At 41.1% G+C, this 21658-nt stretch overlaps 1 protein-coding gene across 2 annotated transcripts in view; it reads right to left on the minus strand.

Annotated features, from left to right (window-relative positions):
- Positions 1-19271, minus strand: part of ANAPC4 (anaphase promoting complex subunit 4) — a 30765-nt gene extending 11494 nt beyond the window's left edge. Inside the window, exons 1-17 of one of the 2 annotated variants that reach the window (XM_080648467.1) lie at positions 19163-19271; positions 18931-19069; positions 16646-16751; positions 14191-14323; positions 12241-12315; positions 12073-12099; positions 11935-11979; positions 11187-11271; positions 10432-10536; positions 7948-8031; positions 6255-6341; positions 5796-5860; positions 5099-5141; positions 4905-4981; positions 3038-3138; positions 2906-2957; positions 1732-1787 (exon numbers count right to left, since the gene is read on the minus strand). In XM_080648467.1, coding sequence (XP_080504593.1) covers positions 1732-1787; positions 2906-2957; positions 3038-3138; positions 4905-4981; positions 5099-5141; positions 5796-5860; positions 6255-6341; positions 7948-8031; positions 10432-10536; positions 11187-11271; positions 11935-11979; positions 12073-12099; positions 12241-12315; positions 14191-14323; positions 16646-16751; positions 18931-19059 — 1270 coding nt within the window. In that variant the 5' untranslated portion in view covers positions 19060-19069; positions 19163-19271. The remainder of the gene's footprint in view (positions 1-1731; positions 1788-2905; positions 2958-3037; positions 3139-4904; positions 4982-5098; positions 5142-5795; positions 5861-6254; positions 6342-7947; positions 8032-10431; positions 10537-11186; positions 11272-11934; positions 11980-12072; positions 12100-12240; positions 12316-14190; positions 14324-16645; positions 16752-18930; positions 19070-19162) is intronic. The other variant, XM_080648468.1, reaches the window with a different exon arrangement.
- Positions 19272-21658: the final 2387 nt, after the last annotated feature.

Below are 21658 nucleotides of genomic sequence, written 5' to 3' on the forward strand. Positions count from 1 at the left end.
TAGAAGGCCTGAGCGGCAGTTCACTCCTCTTCTAATCCCGCTTCTTGTCACCGTGGGGACATGCAGTAAGAATGTAAGCTGCCTGAATTACTCCAACAATTGTAAGTAAAACCAAAGTCCTACTTCTGTAAAAGAAAGTTATTCCTAAGTTTTCCGTAATTCATTCTAATTAACAACTCAGATCAAATAACAGGCTGGCCTGAGAAACACTCTGGCTCCCCATTCTGGCTAGTGTTGGTACAGTTTTGAGAAAAATCTAAGGATTATAAATGTCAACATCTGCAGACCGCATTATTTTATCAAAAGCAATTATATTAGGCTGACAAGTTGAAGTTTGTTTTCAAATATCAGAATTGAAGGTTTGCACAGTTGTTAACAAATAGGGGATAAATTCTATTTATAACTAAATTTTGCATATGTTGGAGGAAAATGTATGCTGGATTATTTCAAAGGTTTTAAGAGAGGTCACAAAAATAACAGTACAAATGGGCCTCAATAAAATATGCACACACTGTAAAATGAACATTAAAATTTTTAATATCAAGTTAGTAAGTATCTGTTAATTACCTACAAATACAAAGATCGTGTGGAGATTAAAAAAAAAAAAGGCCACAAGTGTCCGCGTTCTATTGAGCTACAGCATCACTGCCCAATGGAAGTGACGATGGAAATGATCTAGTCTGTGCTGTCCAACACGGTAGCCCCTAACCACATGGCTTCTGAGCACTTCAAATGTGTCTAGCATGACGAAGGAACTGAATACAAATTTTATGTAACTTCAACTAATTCAAACAGCCGCATGTGGCTAATGGCTACATAGATCTAGAGACAGAAAACCAAAGTATAAAACAGGAGATAAGCTACTCAGGGGCAGAGGCTCTCTTATATTTCTCCCTCTCTATTAATTCTAACACCGACAATGCCTAATACATAACAGGGATTCCAAAAAATTTTTTATTATCATTTTATTGATTTCACAGAGGAAGGGCGAGGGGGAGAGAGAAACATCAATGATGAGAGAGAATCATTGATTGGCTGCTTCCTGCACGCCCCCTACTGGGGATCGAGCCCAAAACCTGGGCATGTGCCCTGCTGGGAATCGACCATGAACTCACAGTTCATACGTCAATGCTCAACTACTGAGCCATGGTGGCTGGGCTCAAAAATGTTATTTTAACCTAAGGGGTTAAACAAGGTAAAAGAAAAAAAAGGGGGGGTATTGCTCAGTGGGCTGGAGCATCATCCTGTGCATCAAGGGGTCACAGATTTGATGTCCAGTCAAGGCACATTCCCAGGTTGTGGGTTTGATCTCCGGTCCAAGTGCATATGGGAGGCAACTGACTAATGTTTCTCTCTCACATCGATGTTTCTCTCTCTCTCTCCTACCTTCCCTCTCTCCTCCCCTTCCTCTCTCTCTAAAAATCAATAAAAACATATCCTTGAATAAGGTTTAAAAAATACATTAAACAAAGGTTAATTATCAGTGAGTGACAGAGACAACCAATGTACACGTTACATCTGAGAGGACGTGGGGGTGGATGGATGTATAAAGAAATAAGACTGGCCATGTGTTGAAAACAGCTGAAACTGGGTGAAGGGTGAAGGGGTTCATTTATACTATTCTCTCTACTTTTACAGCTTTTTGAAATTTTACTAAAGTAAATATTCTAGATTGATATTGCTACAGTTTAAAAACCAAAGTGTGAAAATGACAAGAATGCTTTAACTTACCCACATAGAGCCACCGAAAAAATGCTTTGAAGTTTTTCATACTACTATCTATAACTCTAAGAGATAAAAATAAATCGAAAATGAAATTATTACATAGGTTCATGTAACATTTTTCACCGTGGCATAATAATCCTTACTGTCCTGTAATATCCTATCTGATGACATGTAAGCCTTTAGAACAGATTTTACAAATCACACACACACCCCTAAAAATAAAATTTCAAAAGAGCAAATCCTGATTCCTTTCAAAAATAACTCCTATTCTAACTGGTTATAACAGCCTTGCCACAAATGTAATAGTCTCTCCTAGCATTCAGTAAAAGCATGAAATCCTTTTCTAACATTGCAAATAAAAGAAACCAGAAAGAAAAAACAAACAAAAAAACAGGTTTCAGCATTATTCTTTGTTTAAAAAAAAATAGTGGTCAGAAGAAAAAACATGAACCCCAACAGAAAATTATTATAAATCTGTACTGTCACCACCTCCAATATCACTGAACATTATTTTTGGAAGTTAATATTTTTGTCCTTACAATGATGCATCACAAGAATTGAATTTCCTCGTGCTTGACACAAATGTACCCCCAAGATGAACTATTAGAAGTGGAAGTCACCTTCATGTTGATGAAACTGTTCCTGAATATATATTATTTAAAAAATCTCTTTAAGCTTACACCTATAAGATAATTACTCTAAGCAAATAATACTGCACTTTTCATTCCTAAATCTCAGAACCCCTCCCAAGTCTTAAGTTTCATAACAGTGCTGGAGAGGTGGGTCATTATCATTAACCTTTTGTACCCAGTAAAACATATGGTCAAAGCTCTCCGGCAGCAAAAAGAAAAAAAAAGTTCCTTTATTAAGGAAAAACATTATTTAACAATCAATACAATTTAGAAATATGGAGGTAACCTACAGATGAACTAAAAATAGCAGCGCTTAGAGAGAGTGAAAAGGTCCTAGAGACAGGGCCGGGGTAATGATAGGGGGGCAGGACAATACTGCTTTATGTTATGAGACCACTGTGCTACTGGCTGATTTTAATCAAGGCATAATTTTCACAAAAACTTCAAAACTGGTTTTAAGAAAATCACGACAATTTGCTAAGTTCTTATTTGTAAGCAAAAGGGGAAATAGTCCCAGGTCAGTGATGCCAGGTATCCCCAATACTTACTGAAGAAGTTCATTTGCCTTGAGTATGAAAGAGCCAACAGCAGTAATAGCATCTAAAAGGAAATAAGTAAATATCATTTGTCAGGTAAGTAAAGTGTGTTTAATGCACTCTGTTGGAAAATGAAATTACTACCTTCAATTCCCGCAGCATCTAATCCAAGAGGTTCATATTTTTGTTTCCATGAAGCCATTCCTTTCAGTTCACTCAGATGGTATAATAAAGACTCGGAGCCACTAAAACCGAGTAGAAATAAATTAGCATCATTACCATCAGCAAGGTGGCAGGCAGTTACTACCTAGCTTGAACATTCCTGAATATTCGGAAATAAAAACTGGAAGTAACTTAAATTTTTTTCTATGAGAAATAATTATTTCTCAAAATTATCGCTAAAACCTGTAGCAGGATCGTTTGGTCATCAACTGCTGAGATGAGAACATGACCAAGATGACTGAATTTTGCAAGAAAATTGAATCCTGTTCCACAGTTACTCCTGGCACTTTTAAGACAGTCATATGATCATCTTGTTCATTCAACAGCTCTGTATTTAACATTCAGCAAGCATTTATTAAGCTCCAACTTTATTTAGGACAGGCACTGTGCTAGGCACTTTGGGAACATAATGGCCAAGAAAGAGAAAGGGTCCCCGTGGCACCAACAGTCTAACGGGGAAGATGGTGACTGCCACACGATCAGACGTTCCATCGTTCAACTACATAAATGCCTTGAAGGAAATGCACACGGTGCAGTATAACAGAAGAAACCAATCTAACCTGGGGGATAAGGGAAGGCCTCTCTGAACAAGTGACAGCTGAGCTAAGAGCTAAAGAGTGCCAAGTGAAGAGGAGGGTGGGAATGTTCCAGAAAGTGATGCAAGAAAGCATTAGGTAGAAGGAAAAAAGGTCAAGTTTGAGAAGGCCATCCGTGTGGGTGCAGCAGAGGCCGGCGTGCTAAAGGCCATGCGAAGGTCTTGGGAATGAGAAGGCACTGCAAGTTTTGAAGCAAGAGTAACATGATCAGGCCCATGTTACGTGAATGTTTACCTTGCTTGAACATTCCTAAATATTCAGACCCACCATGGGGGATACGTTTGAGGGGCACGGTGCGGACTGGAGAAGACCAGTCCAAAGGGTACTTGCAGGGACCCAAGGGAAAGGTGATGAAGGGTTAGGGGACTCAGCATCAAGGGATTTATCAAAATTTAAGTCCAACACAGAGCGTGTGCATCCGCCTGTCCCCTGGTTCACTGAGAGGCTGTGAGAGCGGCAGCAGGGCCTCAGAGATCTGGGAGAAGTCCAGCTCTGACATTTGGTAACGCTAGACCAGCCAAGACCGTTCTGAACTTGTTTCTTCTCATGTAAAACAAGGGTAATCTAATCAACACCTTTTTTTTTTTAATTTTTTTAAAATATATTTTATTGATATTTTACAGAGAGGAAGGAAGAGGGATAGAGAGTTAGAAACATCGATGAGAGAGAAACATCGATCAGCTGCCTTCTGCACACCTCCTACTGGGGATGTGCCCACAACCAAGGTACATGCCCTTGACCGGAATCGAACCTGGGACCCTTCAGTCCGCAGGCCGACGCTCTATCCACTGAGCCAAACCGGTTTTGGCTAATCAACACCTTTTAAAGGTATTAAATGCGAAAGTACATAACATGCTTTGTAAACTTAAAAATGATATACAAACATACTTAAATTCACTGCTCAAAAAGGGGTATATGCCCTATTCAAAATATGCCTCATTGTTGGGTGAGGAAACAGCCCAGCCAGGGCCTAGCCTGGTGAAAGATGTTGGAAGACAAGTTCATAAAGCAGAATTACAGGACTGATTTCTTATACCTTGGGTACTCCAAGATTTGCCTCAAATACCATTGCAGTAATTTTCACCAGAAAAGGCTCAAAAAAAGAATGACGGATGATGTTAAGGCTATAGAAAGAAGACCAACACCCAGTACATGCAAATGCAATACCAAAGAATTCTACAAAACCTACATACCTCTGTAAGTGACTTATGACCAATTTTTGTATACTGGAATATGAGGACTCTATAGACTGGCCAAGCTTTTTTAAGCCCTAATTAAGAGAAGAAAATATAATTAATATGCAAGCAAGATACGATATGCCAGTCAAAAAAAAAAATTAAGACTGTGTTCATAGCCACTGAAACACAGACACTTTAACCACACACACCTTTACTGTTAACTGGTTCATTAAGAGGGTCTGAAGTTCAGCACTACAATGAAAAAGAAAGTGTTTTTAAGTCTTCTCTATTCAAAATCTGAATGAATACTTAAGCCTTTTAAATTTAAAATAATAAACAAGATTTTTAAACAAAATAAACAAAAAGAAACAGCCCAGCAAAAATCAAGAGTCTGTTGTACTGGTAAAAGGAAGCAATCAAGTCCAGAAACAGACTGAAGTGTATATGAGGAGTTACTATATGCTAAAGTGGCATTTCAAAGCAGTGAGGAGAAGGTATAATACTCATGTAACCAAATAAATCACACCTGGGGCATGCAAATGAAATAAAAAATAAACCATAAAAAAAAAACGCAGAAGAAAACACAAATCAATCTTTGAATACTCATAAGATGGGAAAATTCTTTTCAAGACTAATGCTAAGGCAAAACTATTAAAGGAAAAAACTAATTTGGCTATCTAAAAATTGTCAAATTTTTATACATTTAAAAACAGATATATAATATATATATTATACACATACAAAATAATCACATTTACATAAAAATGTGTATGTGCATAGAAAAGATATATACTATCTTTTGTTGTGTGCCAGAATTTAAAAATATTTTTACAATGAATATTTTTTAAATAAAAAAATACTTTAAAAAATAAGAAAAAGCAGAAGTACCAAACATGAGTTTATTACCTAGCTTTCCCCCACAACAGCAAGTGCATGAATTCATCTTGCACTGATGTGGTTGTGTTCTTTTCCTAAACGAAATGGATAAAATTATACGTATGTTTGAAATTATAAGCATATTTATTCAAAATTACAGGCGCATGACTCCCTTCCTTCTCCTTAACCTTGCCTCAAATGGATTATATACCTGTCAGTTACTAGGAAACAGCCAATCAGCTCTTCTAACAGCTGTCCTTATTCCCCAAGCCCCACCTGCCCCACTTCACCATCCTGTCCTCACCTAAGCTATACCAATGGGAAGACAGTCCTTTCTCTTTGAGAAAATAGCCTGAGGTTAAACCAAGACATTTGAAAGAAAACCTGATCTTAGCCTTTTTCAAATCAGACTGATTTTTCTCATGCACCTTGTAACGTGAATGAGGACGCCAAGCATTCTTCACTGCGTAGGAGGCTCAGGCACGTTACCTGCACAAACTTGGTGAGCCGAGAATCCATCTGCATCAGTATTTCTTCCCAGGCTTCACACATACATGTCAGTGACAAATTTACATACTTTTAACAAAAAGAAGGAAACATCAGTATGGTAAAAGGTATTTAAATCAATATGCTAACTAAATAATGTGTGCTTCCTACTGGCCATTGTCTCAAAGAAATCCAGAATTTACTTTCAATCACTTTTAACTCAGTTAAGCCAGAGGAAAAGACTGTACCTAACATTTGATAATCGCTTAACTATCAAACATTCCTAAATTAAGTTTTTATCTGGTAAAACAAATATCCTCCAGCTTTTGACACGTATGCCTTACATACACGAACTGTCCAAAGGCTGGTTTGGTCAGCTATTCAATTTTCAAACAGGATCTTTAAATTTTGATCTCCCAAAATCTTTTTTTTTTTTTAAATATATTTTATTGATTTTTCACAGAGAGGAAGAGAGAGAGATAGAAAGTTAGAAACATCGATGAGAGAGAGACATCGATCAGCTGCCTCCTGCACGCCCCTACTGGGGATGTGCCCGCAACCCAGGTACATGCCCTTGACCGGAATCGAACCTGGGACCCTTCAGTCCGCAGGCCGACGCTCTATCCACTGAGCCAAACCGGTTAGGGCTGATCTCCCAAAATCTTTGACATCAAGTCAGTTAGTGAGTGTGGGAGACGGAAAGAAAAAAAAAAAAAAAAGGCTACAATTCCACATAGCTCCTCTATCCAGAGTGGATGTCTCCAGCCCTTAAATCTGGGCTGGCCTTGTACGCTTCCTCTCGCATTCCTGACACCCCGCCTCTGCCACCACTTTATGAACGAGCCTGGCTCGCCCGCTGTGAGATGAGAAGGTGAAGCCTAGACAAAGCGTCACAGCTGAGACACCTCCATCAGCCGGCTGACCACCATACAAGACCAAGCCCCGCCCAGATTCGCTGAACCTGGTCCTGATCAACAACAGAACCTCCCACCTGAGCCCAGACTGAACTGTCGACGAAGACACCAACCTACAGAATCAGGGGCTATTTATTAAGTACCAAAGCTAACTGATAAGAAGACTGTTTTCCATACTTTCTTTACAATAAAACTTTAAAAATTCCAAGGTATTATTTTACTTCTGGGAATATTTAAAATGATTTAAACTACTTTTTTCTCTTTTTTTGGAGAAATAGAGATGGATGGGAGCAGATTTTCTATTAAATTTTTGTCTTGCTTTAATGGACATTGTAAGATTATCTATCAGACTAGATACTTCTACCACAGATAGTAAGCTTTACAAAATAAAATTTTCAAGTTTGTTATTTATAGAACATTAGAAACTTACAGTATACTAGAGGCCTGGTGCACGAAATTCGTGCACTTGGGGGAGGGGAGGTCCCTCAGCCCGGCCTGCACCCTCTCACAGTCCAGGAGCCCTCAGGGAATGTTCGACTGATGGCTTAGGTCTGCTCCCTCTGGGCTCCCACCACTGCCGCTGTGCTCATTAAACATGAGCCCTGCTTCTGGCTGAGCGGTGCTCCCCCTGTGGGTGCGCACTGACCACCAGGGGGCAGCTCCTGTGACCCCCTGGTGGTCAGTGCATGTCATAGCGACCGGTCATTCCATCATTTAGTCAATTTGCATATTAGCTTTTTATTATATAGGATATTCACATGAAACAAGCTATAAATAAATACCTGCAAAAGAGCTGAAATGTGAGTAAACTTTCTGGCCATCCGAGTAACTTCAGGTAAGAAAGAGTACAAGAGATTGGTTTCAAGCTGGAAAATCAAAATAATAAAGTGAGTCACAATCAGATGCATTTATTTAAAATAATTTTTTTAAAAACCTGTTAAGCGCCGAAACTGGTTTGGCTCAGTGGATAGAGCGTCGGCCTGCAGACTGAAGGGTCTCAGGTTCGATTCCGGTCAAGGGCATATACCTTGGTTGCGGGCACATCCCCAGTAGGAGGTGTGCAGGAGGCAACTGATCAATGTTTCTCTCTCATCGATGTTTCTAACTCTCTATCCCTCTCCCTTCCTCTGTAAAAAATCAATAAAATATATTTAAAAAAAACAAAAAACCTATTAAGCATTTTTCAATTACAACTGACATTCAATATTACATTAGTTTCAGATATATAGCATAGTGGTTACATATTTATTTATTTACTAGTAGCCCTGCGCACGAATTCGTGCACCAGTAGCTCTCTGGGGGCCTGGCCGCTCCATACCCGCTGCCCAGAGGCTCTCCATGGCCCAGAGGTCCATCTACGGCCGGGCGTGGAATGCTTGCCTCATCACCGGGGCGATGACACAGCGTTCCCCTCCCCGGCCTGGCCAGAGGCCCATCCACGGCCGGGCACAGAACGCTTGCCTCATCACCGCGAGACAAAGCAAGCATTCCACCAGGCCGCTCACGTGCCGGCTCTCCGCGACCGCCCCCCTGGGACTGGGCGACTCCGGCGGGGCTGAGAGGACTGGGCGCCGCCATCTTGTGGCTATGGGCGCCACCATCTTTTGTGATAGAGTGATGGTTAATTTGCATTATTACCCTTTTATTAGATAGGCTTTTAATACATTTTTATTGATTTCAGAGAGGAAGGGAGAGGAAGAGAGAAACAGAAATAATGATGAGAGAATTACTGATCGGCTTCCTCCTGCACTCCCCCTACTGGGGATTGAGCAAACAACTCGAAATCAAACCTGGGACCCTTCAGGCTGAAGCCAACACTCTATCCACTGAGCCAAACCAGCTAGGGCTGGTTACATATTTATGTAACTTACGAAGTAATCACCCCAGTAAGTCTAGTACCCACCTGACATCATGCAGAGTTACCACAATATTATTGACTATATTCACTATGTTGTACTTTACATCCCCATGACTATTTTTAATGGCCAATTTGTATTTCTTAATCCCTTTACCTTTTTCACACTTTTTTTAAAAAAGATAAATCAGTCCTTCCCTTTACAAACTTCCAGTTATAAAATAAATAAATCATGGGGAATTAATGCATAGCATGGTGACTACAGTCAATAATATTGTAGTGCAAGAGAGTAAACCTTAAAAAAATCTCATTACAAGAAAAAAAAAAAAATATATATATATATATATATATATATATATATATATATATATTTGTATAACTTTGTATATGTAATGGATGATAACCAGACTTATTGTGGTGATCATTTTGCAGTGTGCACAAATACCAAATTATTATATTGTGCACCTAAAACTAATGCTATATACCAATTATACCTCACGTAAAAACACCTTTTAAAAAATAAATAAAGCACCTCCCAGTTCAAAAAACAAAATCCTATAATTCAGAAGAGTCAAGATCTAACTCTGTATCATCAGAAAGACTATGTCAGAATTCTGCTCCTTTTGAGCACAAAAGTTTTAAGAGTATCAAAACAAAACCTTAGGATTTTCTTTGTTTTTAAATATGTTTTTATTGATTTTAAAGTGAGAGAAAGGGAAAGGGGGAGAGAGAGAGAAACATCAACTGGCTGCCTCCTGCACGTCCCTTACTGGGGATCGAGCCCGCAACCTGGGCATGTGCCCCAACGGGAATCATACCAGGAACTAAACCAGTGGCCTCTCAGTGCATGGGATGATCTCAACCAACTGAGCCACACCAGCCAGGGCACACTTTGGGATTTTCTACACTGCCATGTTTAAGTGTGCATAGCTCACCGTCCCTTGGTTAGCAATCCCCTCTACATAGGTTTTTATAATACTACTAAAGGCCCGGTGCGGGGGGTCCCTCGGCCTGGCCTGCGGGGATCAGGCCGAAACCGGCTCTCCGAAATCCCCCAAGGGGTCCCGGATTGTGAGAGGATGGTTCTCGGGTGACATACCCCAAAATCGGGCTCCCTCCTCTCTGGTTCCTGGTGCGTCACCCGAGAACCGCAGCTGCCAAGTCACCACAGCTCGGCAGCTCCTGCGCTAAGCGTCTGCCCCCTGGTGGTCAGTGCACTGGCCGGTCGGCCAGTCGGCCAGTCGCTTAGGCTTTTGTATACTAGTATATAGATTCCACATGTAAGATTTAGAAGCCACAAGTCAATTGTTTGCTTTCTGTTTTAAGAACCATTTGGATGATATGGACGATAAAAACCTACAAAACGTTTTAAAAATAGATTTACTCTCTGCTGTCAGGTTTTGATACTCACCTGAAAGTATGAAACTTCTGAGACACCAGTGGCAGGGACCTCTGTGACTACGGATAATGATTTCAAATCACTTGATAAACACAACGCAAGACAAGTACCAACAATCTGTAAGACAGTCAAATCCCCCAGAATACTTAGTATTACTGCTAGACTGCGTCACGTACAAGACAGAACACTAACGTTCACAGAGGTCTAAACAGCAGAAGCACACAGCCTGGCTCCTGCCACACATGTGCAGCCAGTCAAGGAAGGTATGCATCCGCCTAGCTGCAAGGACAAGGACACACGGACACTCGCATACCCATATCAAGGATCCCCAAATTAAGTGTTGCAGAACCAACATATTCGACAGAGTCTACAATATTTTCAAGAAGATGATTAAGCTATGGAGGGGGAAAAAGCTACGGGGAAGACAGAGACTTAGCAACCATAGCACCAGGGAGACTCAGTACTGAGCTTCTGATGACTTGCATCACATTCCTATCACAAATTGTAGCTCTTACCCACCACAAGGCTAGAACAACATTAAATCACAATCAAGAGTGTCCTATCAACCTTTCTGTTAAAAAGAAAAACTTGACTAATGCTACCAATAGTTCCATATCTTCATAGACATCATAACACTATTCTGAACTTAGAAAAGTGTCCTATTAACATTTAAGAACAAATAATTTCGTGTTTTATTCTTTTTCGTAAATCAGTTAGCTGCTATATTCTAAGATAAACATTATAGAACATATTAAAGGAAAACTTACCCCTGTGACTCGGGCAATTTTGAACATCCCATAAGCATAAAGTTCAATAAAACCAGAGCTTCCTCCAAGGACAAGAATATTAAGCCTAATTAAAAATAATGCAACAAGCTGAGGACAACAGGGAAGATGCAGTTCTTAAACCAAGATATAAATTGTTCCTGCTCTCATACAATCTGCATGCTAAAGCTCCCCTGTGGGGGAAATGAAACATCCAACAAATTCACTAATACTCAATATTCAATCACATCAGCCTTATTGCATTTTTTCAAAAGAACATCATCAATTTTTCCTAGCCTAAAAAACATCAGTTTACAGTAAAATAAGCATCTATTATTTTGGCAACGATTACATTTGTATACTCCCAATAACAAAACAACCCTTTTTCCAGCTAATACAAAGTGCCATCAGTTTTATCATGGCTCTGACGCTAAGTGTACTAACCAAGCTTAAAAACATTGAATATTTAAATTTAAATTTTAGAAACTCTAGTACTTCAATCCTCCTTTGCTTGTTATTAAAAGAAACAAAGGTACATTATAATATTGTTAAGCTTGACACAATCAAAGACCACACAATAAAAACAAGTAAACAATACATATTAATGTCTGTATATTGTTCAGAGGTAATTGTCAGCAATAAAATAATGACAAGTAAAGGAATTGCCCCTGAAACTCTGAAAACTGCTTCAAATACCAAGTATCGACTTTAATAAATTAAACTTGTTATTTAAGATATGTGCAAAATTTACCTGACATCTCCCAAAAGCTTAATAATTTCATCAGAATTTTCTTCACTAAAATATAAAAACAATTGGGTTATTTTTCAACTATATCCTTCAGATAATAAAAAGATTATCTTACTTGAAAACAAAAAAGTTATATCTTACCTAAATATTTTTGAGGTGTTGCTATAACTAGAGAAAAACAGAAACTGGGGTAAAAAATACTCTTAATAGAAACATATACTTTAAAACAAATGAGATAATTGTCACAGTGTTAAAAGTAAACAAAAATCTGTAAGATTAACTCCAATGAAATTAAACTCTGATACTTACTTTTTTGGCAATGTAGGTAATTTAGGTAAGAGAAGATTTGATTCATCTTCAGCATTATAAAAGGATGTTAGAACACTAAAAAACAAAAAACAAAAACAGAAAAACAAGCATTATAAAAACACCAAAGATTTTACTTCTCTTTCCATTTAAAAATATACTCGTTTTTTTTTAATGCCCAGTTTTATACATTATACGTTACCAAGTAAACAGATGCCACACATATTTTACCATTGTAAAATAGTTATAACAATCACACACAAGAAGCAGAAGAGCAGAAAATCCGTAGGAAATTCTTCATTTACAAAAGGGTTTATTTCTGCAAAAAAATCAGTCTGGCCACTTTACATTTGGTGGAACAAATATTAAAAAACAATTATCTCAGCATATAAAATATACTCATATGTAGTTAGCATTAGATACTGACTGAGATGAATGATTCCTTAACCCTCATCTAAGAACTGTCACTAAACCTGAGTAGGAGAGTAATTTTAAAGAACGCTACAATTATTTAATCAGTTAATTATGAGTCCTATGGCTTATTTACATTTGGAGATTTGACAACCCAGCAGGTATATAAGACGACATGATGCATTTTGAAACAGTCTTATTTACCTCTCCCCTCCCCCCCGCGACCGCTTTTCCCTCAATTCTACCTCCAAATAAGGTTGGAAATAAAGAGAAGGTAAAAAAAAAAAAAAAAAAAAAGATAACTTGGCAAGAATTTTTCCCCACTTTAACATAAACTAGGTGTCCCAGGGGATCCTGGAATCTCCACAAAACGTATCTAAACTATTTTTAGAAAGTGTGTTAGAAATACACTGGCAGCTAACTAGTCTGGGGTAGAAATTGCATAGTATACTCTGCTCCTCTAACATTCTGCAAACCCACATGACCATCTGTAACTCTTGATTATCTGATGACGGATTAATCACTCTGTTTTATCTACAGTGAACTTCAAACCCCAGGCTAGATCCTTGGTACCCAATTCTTTACAAGTCTCCCTTAGGAAAGCTGTCAACTAATATTCAGATTTTACAAATTCATTTGATATTAACTTAAAACTTAATTAGAAAGGAAAAACTAATGGAAAGAAAATTACCACATTTATTCAAAAAAGCTTTTATTTTCAGTATTCCCTAAACCCACTGATCCTTTAGGCCATTTTTACTGCAAACCTGGTTATTACTGACTACAGAGACTAAGACAAAATTATGTTCCTAAAATAAGGAAACTACTGGGACCATGGACACAGAAAGAAACTACGTAACATCGAACAGAATGCTCCATTCAGCACTTTTCATACTCTAAGAATATTTACGAAGGCACAAAACAAACAAAGCTTTAGACGAAATAAATAGTGAAAAGCAAAACAGAACCGCAATGTGCGAACCAGTCATTTTAATTGCTATTACTCGAAAGTATAAAGCAATGATGCAAACTACAAAAATAACTAAAAAGGAAAATCTTGGACATTCAAACATTACTGCTCCATAAAAAACCAGATTTTTTTCAGAAGAAAAAAAATCTAACAACGCATGAAAATATGTTTATCTTGATAAACTTAAAAATACAAGTTAAATGCAATGTACACATACTTAACACATTGCAGACGGATCACAAGAATTCTCGCTTCATTATTACTAATACACAGTGTTTTACAAAGTATCATAGTTTAAAAAGATATTAGCTTGTAAGAACATGTAATAAATAACTTCAAAATGCAATGGGTATTTAATTTTAAAGCGTGCTTTAACATTTATGTAAAACATTTTTTTTTACTCGTTCAATAGAAACTTATCTGGCCACTGAGTAAAGCTAGCAATAAAACTACTGGTCTGCAATGTGTTAACACACAGATATCCCTAAGTACCCATTTTAAAAATGAAAATTTCACGAATTCCATCCTATTGTGACTACTGGGGTTTTTTTCTTTCCTTTTTAATTACTTACCTGCTTTCTGCAGTCACCTCCATCCAATGCATACAAGAAACTGGAGCCTCCACAGAAAAGGAGTGCAAGCTTTCAGGTTTTTCCACATCACACAAAACAATTTTCTTGGTGTCAGCAAGAGCAAAGGCCAAAACTAAAAGAAAAAGATATCAGAAAAAATTAGTGTAACATTCAAGAAAAATACATGGGTATTTCACTTCTTGCCCAGTTTTATTACCTATAATAATAAAGGCGTAATATGCTAATTAGACCGGACGACCTACTGGACGAAGCTGGGGCTGCAAGGAAAGCCCGGGACCCGGGTGCCTGCTGGCGGCCGGAGGGAAGCCCAGGTTCCGGGTGCCAGAGGGAAGCCAGGGAAAGGAAGGCCTATTCTTGCACATATTTTGTGCATCGGGCCTCTAATTTTAAATACATTGTGATCACAGGAATCATTAAACCTAAAAAATCCTTTCTTTAAATAATATTTTAAAACCTAAATGATAGCTATGTACATAGTTAAGCTGTTATCTAAGCTTATTTTCAAACTAGAGGCCCAGTGCATGAAATTCGTGCACGAGTAGGGTCCCTAGGCCTGGCTGGAGATCAGGGCCAATCAGATTCCCCGCCTCCCCACCTCCCCACTTCCTCCTTCCCTTATGCCCTCAGCACCCCACTGCTGCTGGTTGCCCACCATGTTCCGCGCCACCCCCTGGTGGTCAGTGCACGTCATAGCGAGCAATCAAACTCTTGGTCAAACTCCTGAGGGGACACTTTACATATTAGCCTTTTATATACATAGATCCTCAACCTTTCATGAATAATCTACTACTTCCTCGCGTACTGTACTTAGCATCTTGCACATCAAAGCCTCTAGACTGGAACCTAGCTGCCAAGCAGAAAATACAAACCAGGTCTCAATAGGCGAACAATAATATTGTATCACCAAGAAATATTGGTCCCGTAAACATGCCTAAAAAGCAAAAAGCAATTCTTTCCTTGGTTCTTGGAAAGTATTTTGTTCCCCTTTTTTGTTTCTAACCCCTAATGGAAAACAAGGCCATCACTGTGACTGAATTATCAAATACACTTTCTCTACCTAAGTCATTGACATCCTCCTAAGATATCAAATTTAAGAATCTGTGAATAGTGGGCTATGGGTTTCACTGTATACCAACACATACAACTAGGCTAGATGTGAGGCAATCCAGGTTTCCTCCTCTTTAAAATGATTTAAAGCAATCTTGAAATAACCAATACCTAAAAACACAAGACATTTTTTAATGATAAAAATATCATCTACTTAAATACATTTTAACACACTGACTTCCATGATTTATTTTTCAGATCCTGGTATTTTTGGATGAATACTGCAAGATATCAAGATGTTACTTACAAAAGTCCTCTAATTTTATATGTACTTTTTAAAATATATATATTTTTATTGATTTCAGAGAGGAAGGGAGAGGGAGAGAGAGGAACATCAATGATGAGAGAGAATCATTGATTGGCTGCCTCCTGCATGCCCCCTACTGGGGATCAAGCCCACAACCTGGGCATGTGCCCTGACCGGGAATTAATTGAACTGTGATGTCCTGGTTCATAGGTGGATGCTCAATCACTGAGTCACGCTGGCGGGCTACTTTTTAAAAAAATAAAAGATAAAACAACAGCTGAGCTAAATGAGTACAGATAAAAATAGTTATCTGTAAGTAATGGGCTTTCAGGGCACTTTTACATATTTATATTTAGCTAGAAAAAAATTAATCAATGAAGGGTACATAAGATGTTCAAAAACAGTTCCGTTTTTTTCTTAAAGCACCAATGATTACCGATAAACTTCAGGCTCTGATTTACAGCATTTTGCTGTACTGACTGTATGTGTACAACAGTTTAAATAACAACTGTCATTGTAAACACAATGCATGGGAGAGAAGAGTTCAATCCGCAGAGCCACTGCCAGCTACAATATTACAAACTACAAAATAAAGGACACCTAGAGGAAAAAAATCATACAGAAATGGAATAAATGAGGTCAGAGGTGACAGTCCTTCAGGTGAGGCAAGAATACATGCAGAGAGAATATTTGTGAGCCATCTATTTAATGCTAAGAAACATTTTTGGAGAAAAAGAGCCAGGATGGCACTGAACTGACCAGGGAGCGGTAGGTGAAGTTTGGGCCAAATTGTGCAGGACAAGACAACGAAAAGAATAAAACCAAAGTATTTTGTATATTCTACCAAATTTCATTTTAGAGTTACCTTCACCAAGAAGTCAGTATTTTGGAGAAACAAGATGGTAGAATTATTTAAGTTCTAAATAAAACAGTTTAAAATATTCTTAAAAACTAATTTCCCAAACTGGTATTCAAAATTCTAGTATATAATGAGAACAATAAATTCTTTCTGGTGTTCAGCTTTCTTTAAAGAATACTCTGCGAATAATAAAAACATATTTTTTATAATATTATCATTACGTTTGCCATCCGGTCTCCAAGCCAGACAGGTCACTTCCTTTCCTGTATTTTCATTCGGTGGAAAACTCCAAACTCGATGAAAACTTGCAAGGCGATGAAGTAAAACCTAGGACAAAACAGACATAATGGCAGAACATAAGAATCCATTTCCAAAAATAAAATAAACCTAGATCCCCACTATTTTTAAATTATCTTGAGTATATTTAGCTATCAGAAGAATGAAGACAACAGTGTTTGAACGAACTTAAGGTATTTTTAAAATAGGTGGAACACGTCTAATTTAACCCTATACTCTGCCCATTTTCCTATCTTTATGTCAACAGAAAACTTGTCTTTTGGAAAAGAATAAGGTTGTCCAAGAAGATAATGACCCCCCCCCCCAAAAAAAAATAAAGAATCACAAATAGCACTAGGAAGGTAGGAGTGATATAAATAAGAGCAATCTTGGAATCGGACAACTTGGGATCGAACTTCAGCCATGTCACTCAGACCGTATCACCCTCTATCCCGCTAACTGCAGTCACCTAGAGCAGCGGTCATCAACCTCTCAGACTCCACGGACCACCAGAGGTCCACGGACCACCGGTTGGCGACCGCTGATCTAGAGACCCCAAGGCATCCCCCTCATTCCTGGAAGGTGTGGACTCCTGCCTGCCTCACTCGTACTTTCCAACACTACTTCCTCATCCTCATTCTTAGCAATTTCAAGAGCTTTTCAGTTCTCAGCTACCTGTGCTACAATGATCACATCTTCCACCTCACCTTAGTAACTCCCAGGGTCACACATTTGACCCTATCATTACTAAAGCTACAAATGCTCCAACAAGCTCACTTTCAAACCTTCCCCTTTCCATCACTGCCTCGATCTTTCCAGCTCATCCCTACTGACACCCAGCTTTGATTCTTCAACCTCACCAAGGCATACAATCCATGGATTCTACCACCTATTCAGTGTCCCTCCCTCCACGCATGCCCTCACTTCCCTACCTAATCAGGTTAGAACCCAAGGTTCATCATTACAATCCTGCATGTACTTCACTCTTGCATCCACTTCCCTTGCACCTCTCCAGCTTTGTCATACTTGCAAAACAACATCGCTGGTTAAACCCAACCACGTCTGCACCCCGGGAGCCAAAAGAACAGCAGAGACATACAACCATGCTCACGAGTTTCCCTCAAACTGCAAGACCCAGCAATCCTATTAGGTTTCCCTAGTCCACCTGCCTTGTCACACCTCTCTTTTCTCCTCCAACTTCTAATATTCCATCCTCACTCCTGGACAGCACCCCTTCTTCTCATTGAGACAACAGAAGCAACAAGTGCCCACTAGTACATCTACCCATCTGATTGCACTGGCGTCCCTAAAATCGCCCTTGCCCCCCTACTGCTGTGGCTGTACTATCTGCACTCCTCTCCGGAGCAATGACATCGTCAAAGCTCCCTGGCAGAGGAGGGAGGTCCTTGAGAAAGTAGACATCAGTACCCTGGAGACAAGGGCAGGGCAGGGCAGTCAACACAACGATGTAGCCCCGAATGCTACGTTTCCCTGGCTCCTAAGTTCTCCTTACCTGTAGTTACCAAGCTTGCTGCACACACAACCCTCACCTGACCAGGACACCTGCCAAAAGGCCAAAGGAGGACGCATACACAGGTGAAGGTTTCCTTACAACATGGCTGCCGGATAATGAGCCCTCTCCGCGGAAAGTTTGGTACAACCAGGATGAAGCTCAAGAATATACTGTCAGCTGGACATGCTGTCAACACTAATTAATGCACCTCCCACCAGGAATCCAGTGAGCCTTCCCTCCCTTGTTTCAAAGGTATTTCTAATGGGCGGTGGCTATCCAGCACATAATACAAAACTTGGGCAAAAACATATAAATGCTTGAACACATCCTCTGTGGCAGGCACACGCAGGCACATCTGCAGCTACAGTCTGGCAGTAACTCATCTTTCTTCTGCTACTAAACTGCAAGCAAACTTGGGGTCTATGGACCGACTACTACGAGTAAGTGGCATATGGTGGGCCTTTTCAAAAGCCCAGTTAGCAAATAAATGACCAAAAGAGACGGGCACGCAGGACTGTGTGTGTGAAAACTTATTTTAGCCACAAAATACATAACATAAGCATATAAATTGTCTTTCCCGTATATGGTCCCGTATACTTGCACTTGAAGTTTACAGCGGCCTGGAAGGGAGGGGGCAGGCAGGGGGGCAGGCAGGGGGCCCGCCCAGCCCGCGGAAGGGGAGACTGAGGCTGGGGCGTCTGTGGCTCGCTCGCTCACCTCGCCCGCGGTGTTGGCCAGAGCGATGAGGTCCCGCTTGGGGGACCAGACCAGGAACACGATCTCCTGCGGCAGCTGCTTCTCTCCCACCACCCGGAAGGACGGGAAACAGGTCGGAAACCGCAGCATGGGGGCGACTCTGCAACAACAGCTCGGTCGGACGCCCGCAGGGGCCCCCGCGTCCCCGGCGCCCTCGCCCCCGCCCTCCCCGGTAGCCCGACCGCCGTGGTACCTGCGAGAAGCCCGGGGCAGCCGACGAGGCCGACGGCTCCTCCCTCCCTCGGCCCGCGGCGCGCCGGCGCCTCCGTGCAGCCCCGCCGCCGCCGCCGCGCACTCGGGCACTTCCGGCGCCCGGGCTTCCTCGCGAGAGGAAGAGGGCGGCGTGGGCGCGGGGGACTGGGGGCGCCACTGCGCCGCGAGAAGCGGGGCTGGAGGGGGCGGGCGGGAGCGCGCGGGCGATGTGAGTCGGGGACGCGGTGGGCGCGAGGGCGGGACAGGCGCGGGGCTGGAGGGGGCGGGCGGTGCGCGGGAGGCGTGCGGGCGAGCCCGGACGCGGGCTGGAGGGGGCGCGCGGGAGCGCTCGGGAGCTGGGAGCGGGGCGCGCGCGGGCGGGACGGGACGCGGGGCGGGAGCGTGGGGGCGGGGGCGCGGCGCGGAGACCGCAGGCGGGTCTGTGGGTCAAGCTTGTGCGCGCAGGTCTTATCGATTTTCGGGGAAATCCTTGCTTTCGGTGAATGGACAGTTACTGGTTTCTGGGTGTGAGGCCTTAGAGACGAAGAAGAGGAGACGAAAAGCAACGCCAAACTTTCGGTCCTGGTCAGCTGGTGCCTCCTCTGTGTTTCTAAACAGGCGTTCGGTCCGGGCTGCTCCGTAGAATCACCTGGTCAGCCGTCGCCAACCTTTCAGACCTCACTGACAACCGATTGTCGGACCACCGGTTGGCGACCGCTGCTCCTAGAGAGATTTTACACACACACACCCACCCACTCCCGGGCCCAGGCAGTAAGTACCCCAGGCCAATGAAAAGAGAATTAATACGGGATGGGACCCAGTATTCATTAAAACTCTCCAGGTGTTTTCCAAGTTGCAGCCAAGCTGGAAGGGCCTGCCTCTGAAATCTCTGACACAGACAACTATCCTGATTCTTTACCCCATTTAAGCCTCACAACCTGTTAGTAGCAGGAACCCCACATGATAAATGTGGGCTGTGGGGCTCGTCCAGGATTTATCCCGTAGCCACTTGAGAATCTACTGAACTCTGGGCTACAGGAATGCACACAGGGCACGGGCTCTGCAGAACCCACCTGACGCTTCCTTATACAGGACACATTTAAATGTTCAAAAGCTCCCCGACTTAAAACTGAGTTAAGAGAAAGTGACAGTATTATCCTGTGATTCTGGAACTTAAAATCTATGGTAGAAACCATCTACCTTTCACATCTTTTACTGTTCGAAGGACAGAGGTGGCAGATCTTCAACAAACCCCATCTTCTTGCCCTCTATCTGGATCTAGCTAGCCTTGCGGGAATTAGGTGATAGAGCAGACTAATTCATGCAGCAACAAATATTCCAGGCACTGTTTTATGCCAGACACTTCCTAAGTGTCTTCACCTTCCTTTTAAAAAAAATTTTATTGATTGCTTTTTAGAGAGAAAGGAGAGAAACATCCATTTGTTGTTCCACGTATTGATGCATTCATTGGTTGATACTTGTATGTGCTCTAGACCAGCATGGAACCGCAACCTTGGCACATTGGGTCGAAGCTCTAACCAATTGGACTACTCAATACTTACCTGCTTCCTCTCAGAGATGTACTTTTTTCATTGCCAAACAATTTATTTAGCATGTTTCTCATTTCTAAGGTGACAATGGACTTGCCTTTGTTATTCATGAAATGCATTTTCAGGTATTAATGTTCTGGGGTGGCAATAACGGATAATTTGGATGATGTGGGTCCAATATCTATCTCCTTAACATTCCTATGGAAACTGAATGCCCATTTTCCTGAAACTTATCCTGAATATGAACCGTCATAAAACACATGAAAAGAACAGGTAGAGGTAAGCATTCAGTGCTATGGACATAGGAGAGTAACTACCTGCACATTATATAAGCCTTCGCACAGGAGTGAATTTCCCAGAAAGCATTACAGCACAGGAAACCGCACAGCATGAGTGTGGAGTTCAGGATGTGGCCAGGAGACAGCAAATAATTCTATGTGGCCACAGTAGTGCCTCGTGTGTACTGATGGGAGTAGGGGGCAGGGATTATTACTGGAAATGATCCAAAGTAGGCAAGGACAAGAGCTATATTAACAGTGTTCCCAGCCTTTTCTTTTTCCCATTGCCCCATAAAGGAGATTTTGATTTTAGCCACTCCATTTCCTTGCCTTTCCCATTCTCTAATGAGAACATTGATTGCAAATCGGTTTGTTTGTATTCTGTGGCACAGAATCAAGCAGAAAGGGGGAAAGCCCAGGGATCGGTTATCAGTGCTTTTTTTAAAGAGGCAATGGCAGGAGATGTTGAAGTATGGAGGTGGGGAGGAAGGGAGGAAATGTAAGAGAAAATACACTTTAAGAATTTCCATGCTCTTTATATCCTCTTTCTAGTGCTTGAGGAGAAAATGCAAGAACTAGCTGTTTTGAAATAACTTTTTGGTAGCTAGGCTTCTTTGATCACCACATCCCTTGGGCTGGCTCATGCTGATGGCATCTTCCCAGGTGTTA

Source organism: Plecotus auritus, assembly GCF_963455305.1.
Source record: "Plecotus auritus genome assembly, chromosome: 1".
Classification (NCBI taxonomy): Eukaryota; Metazoa; Chordata; class Mammalia; order Chiroptera; family Vespertilionidae; genus Plecotus; species Plecotus auritus.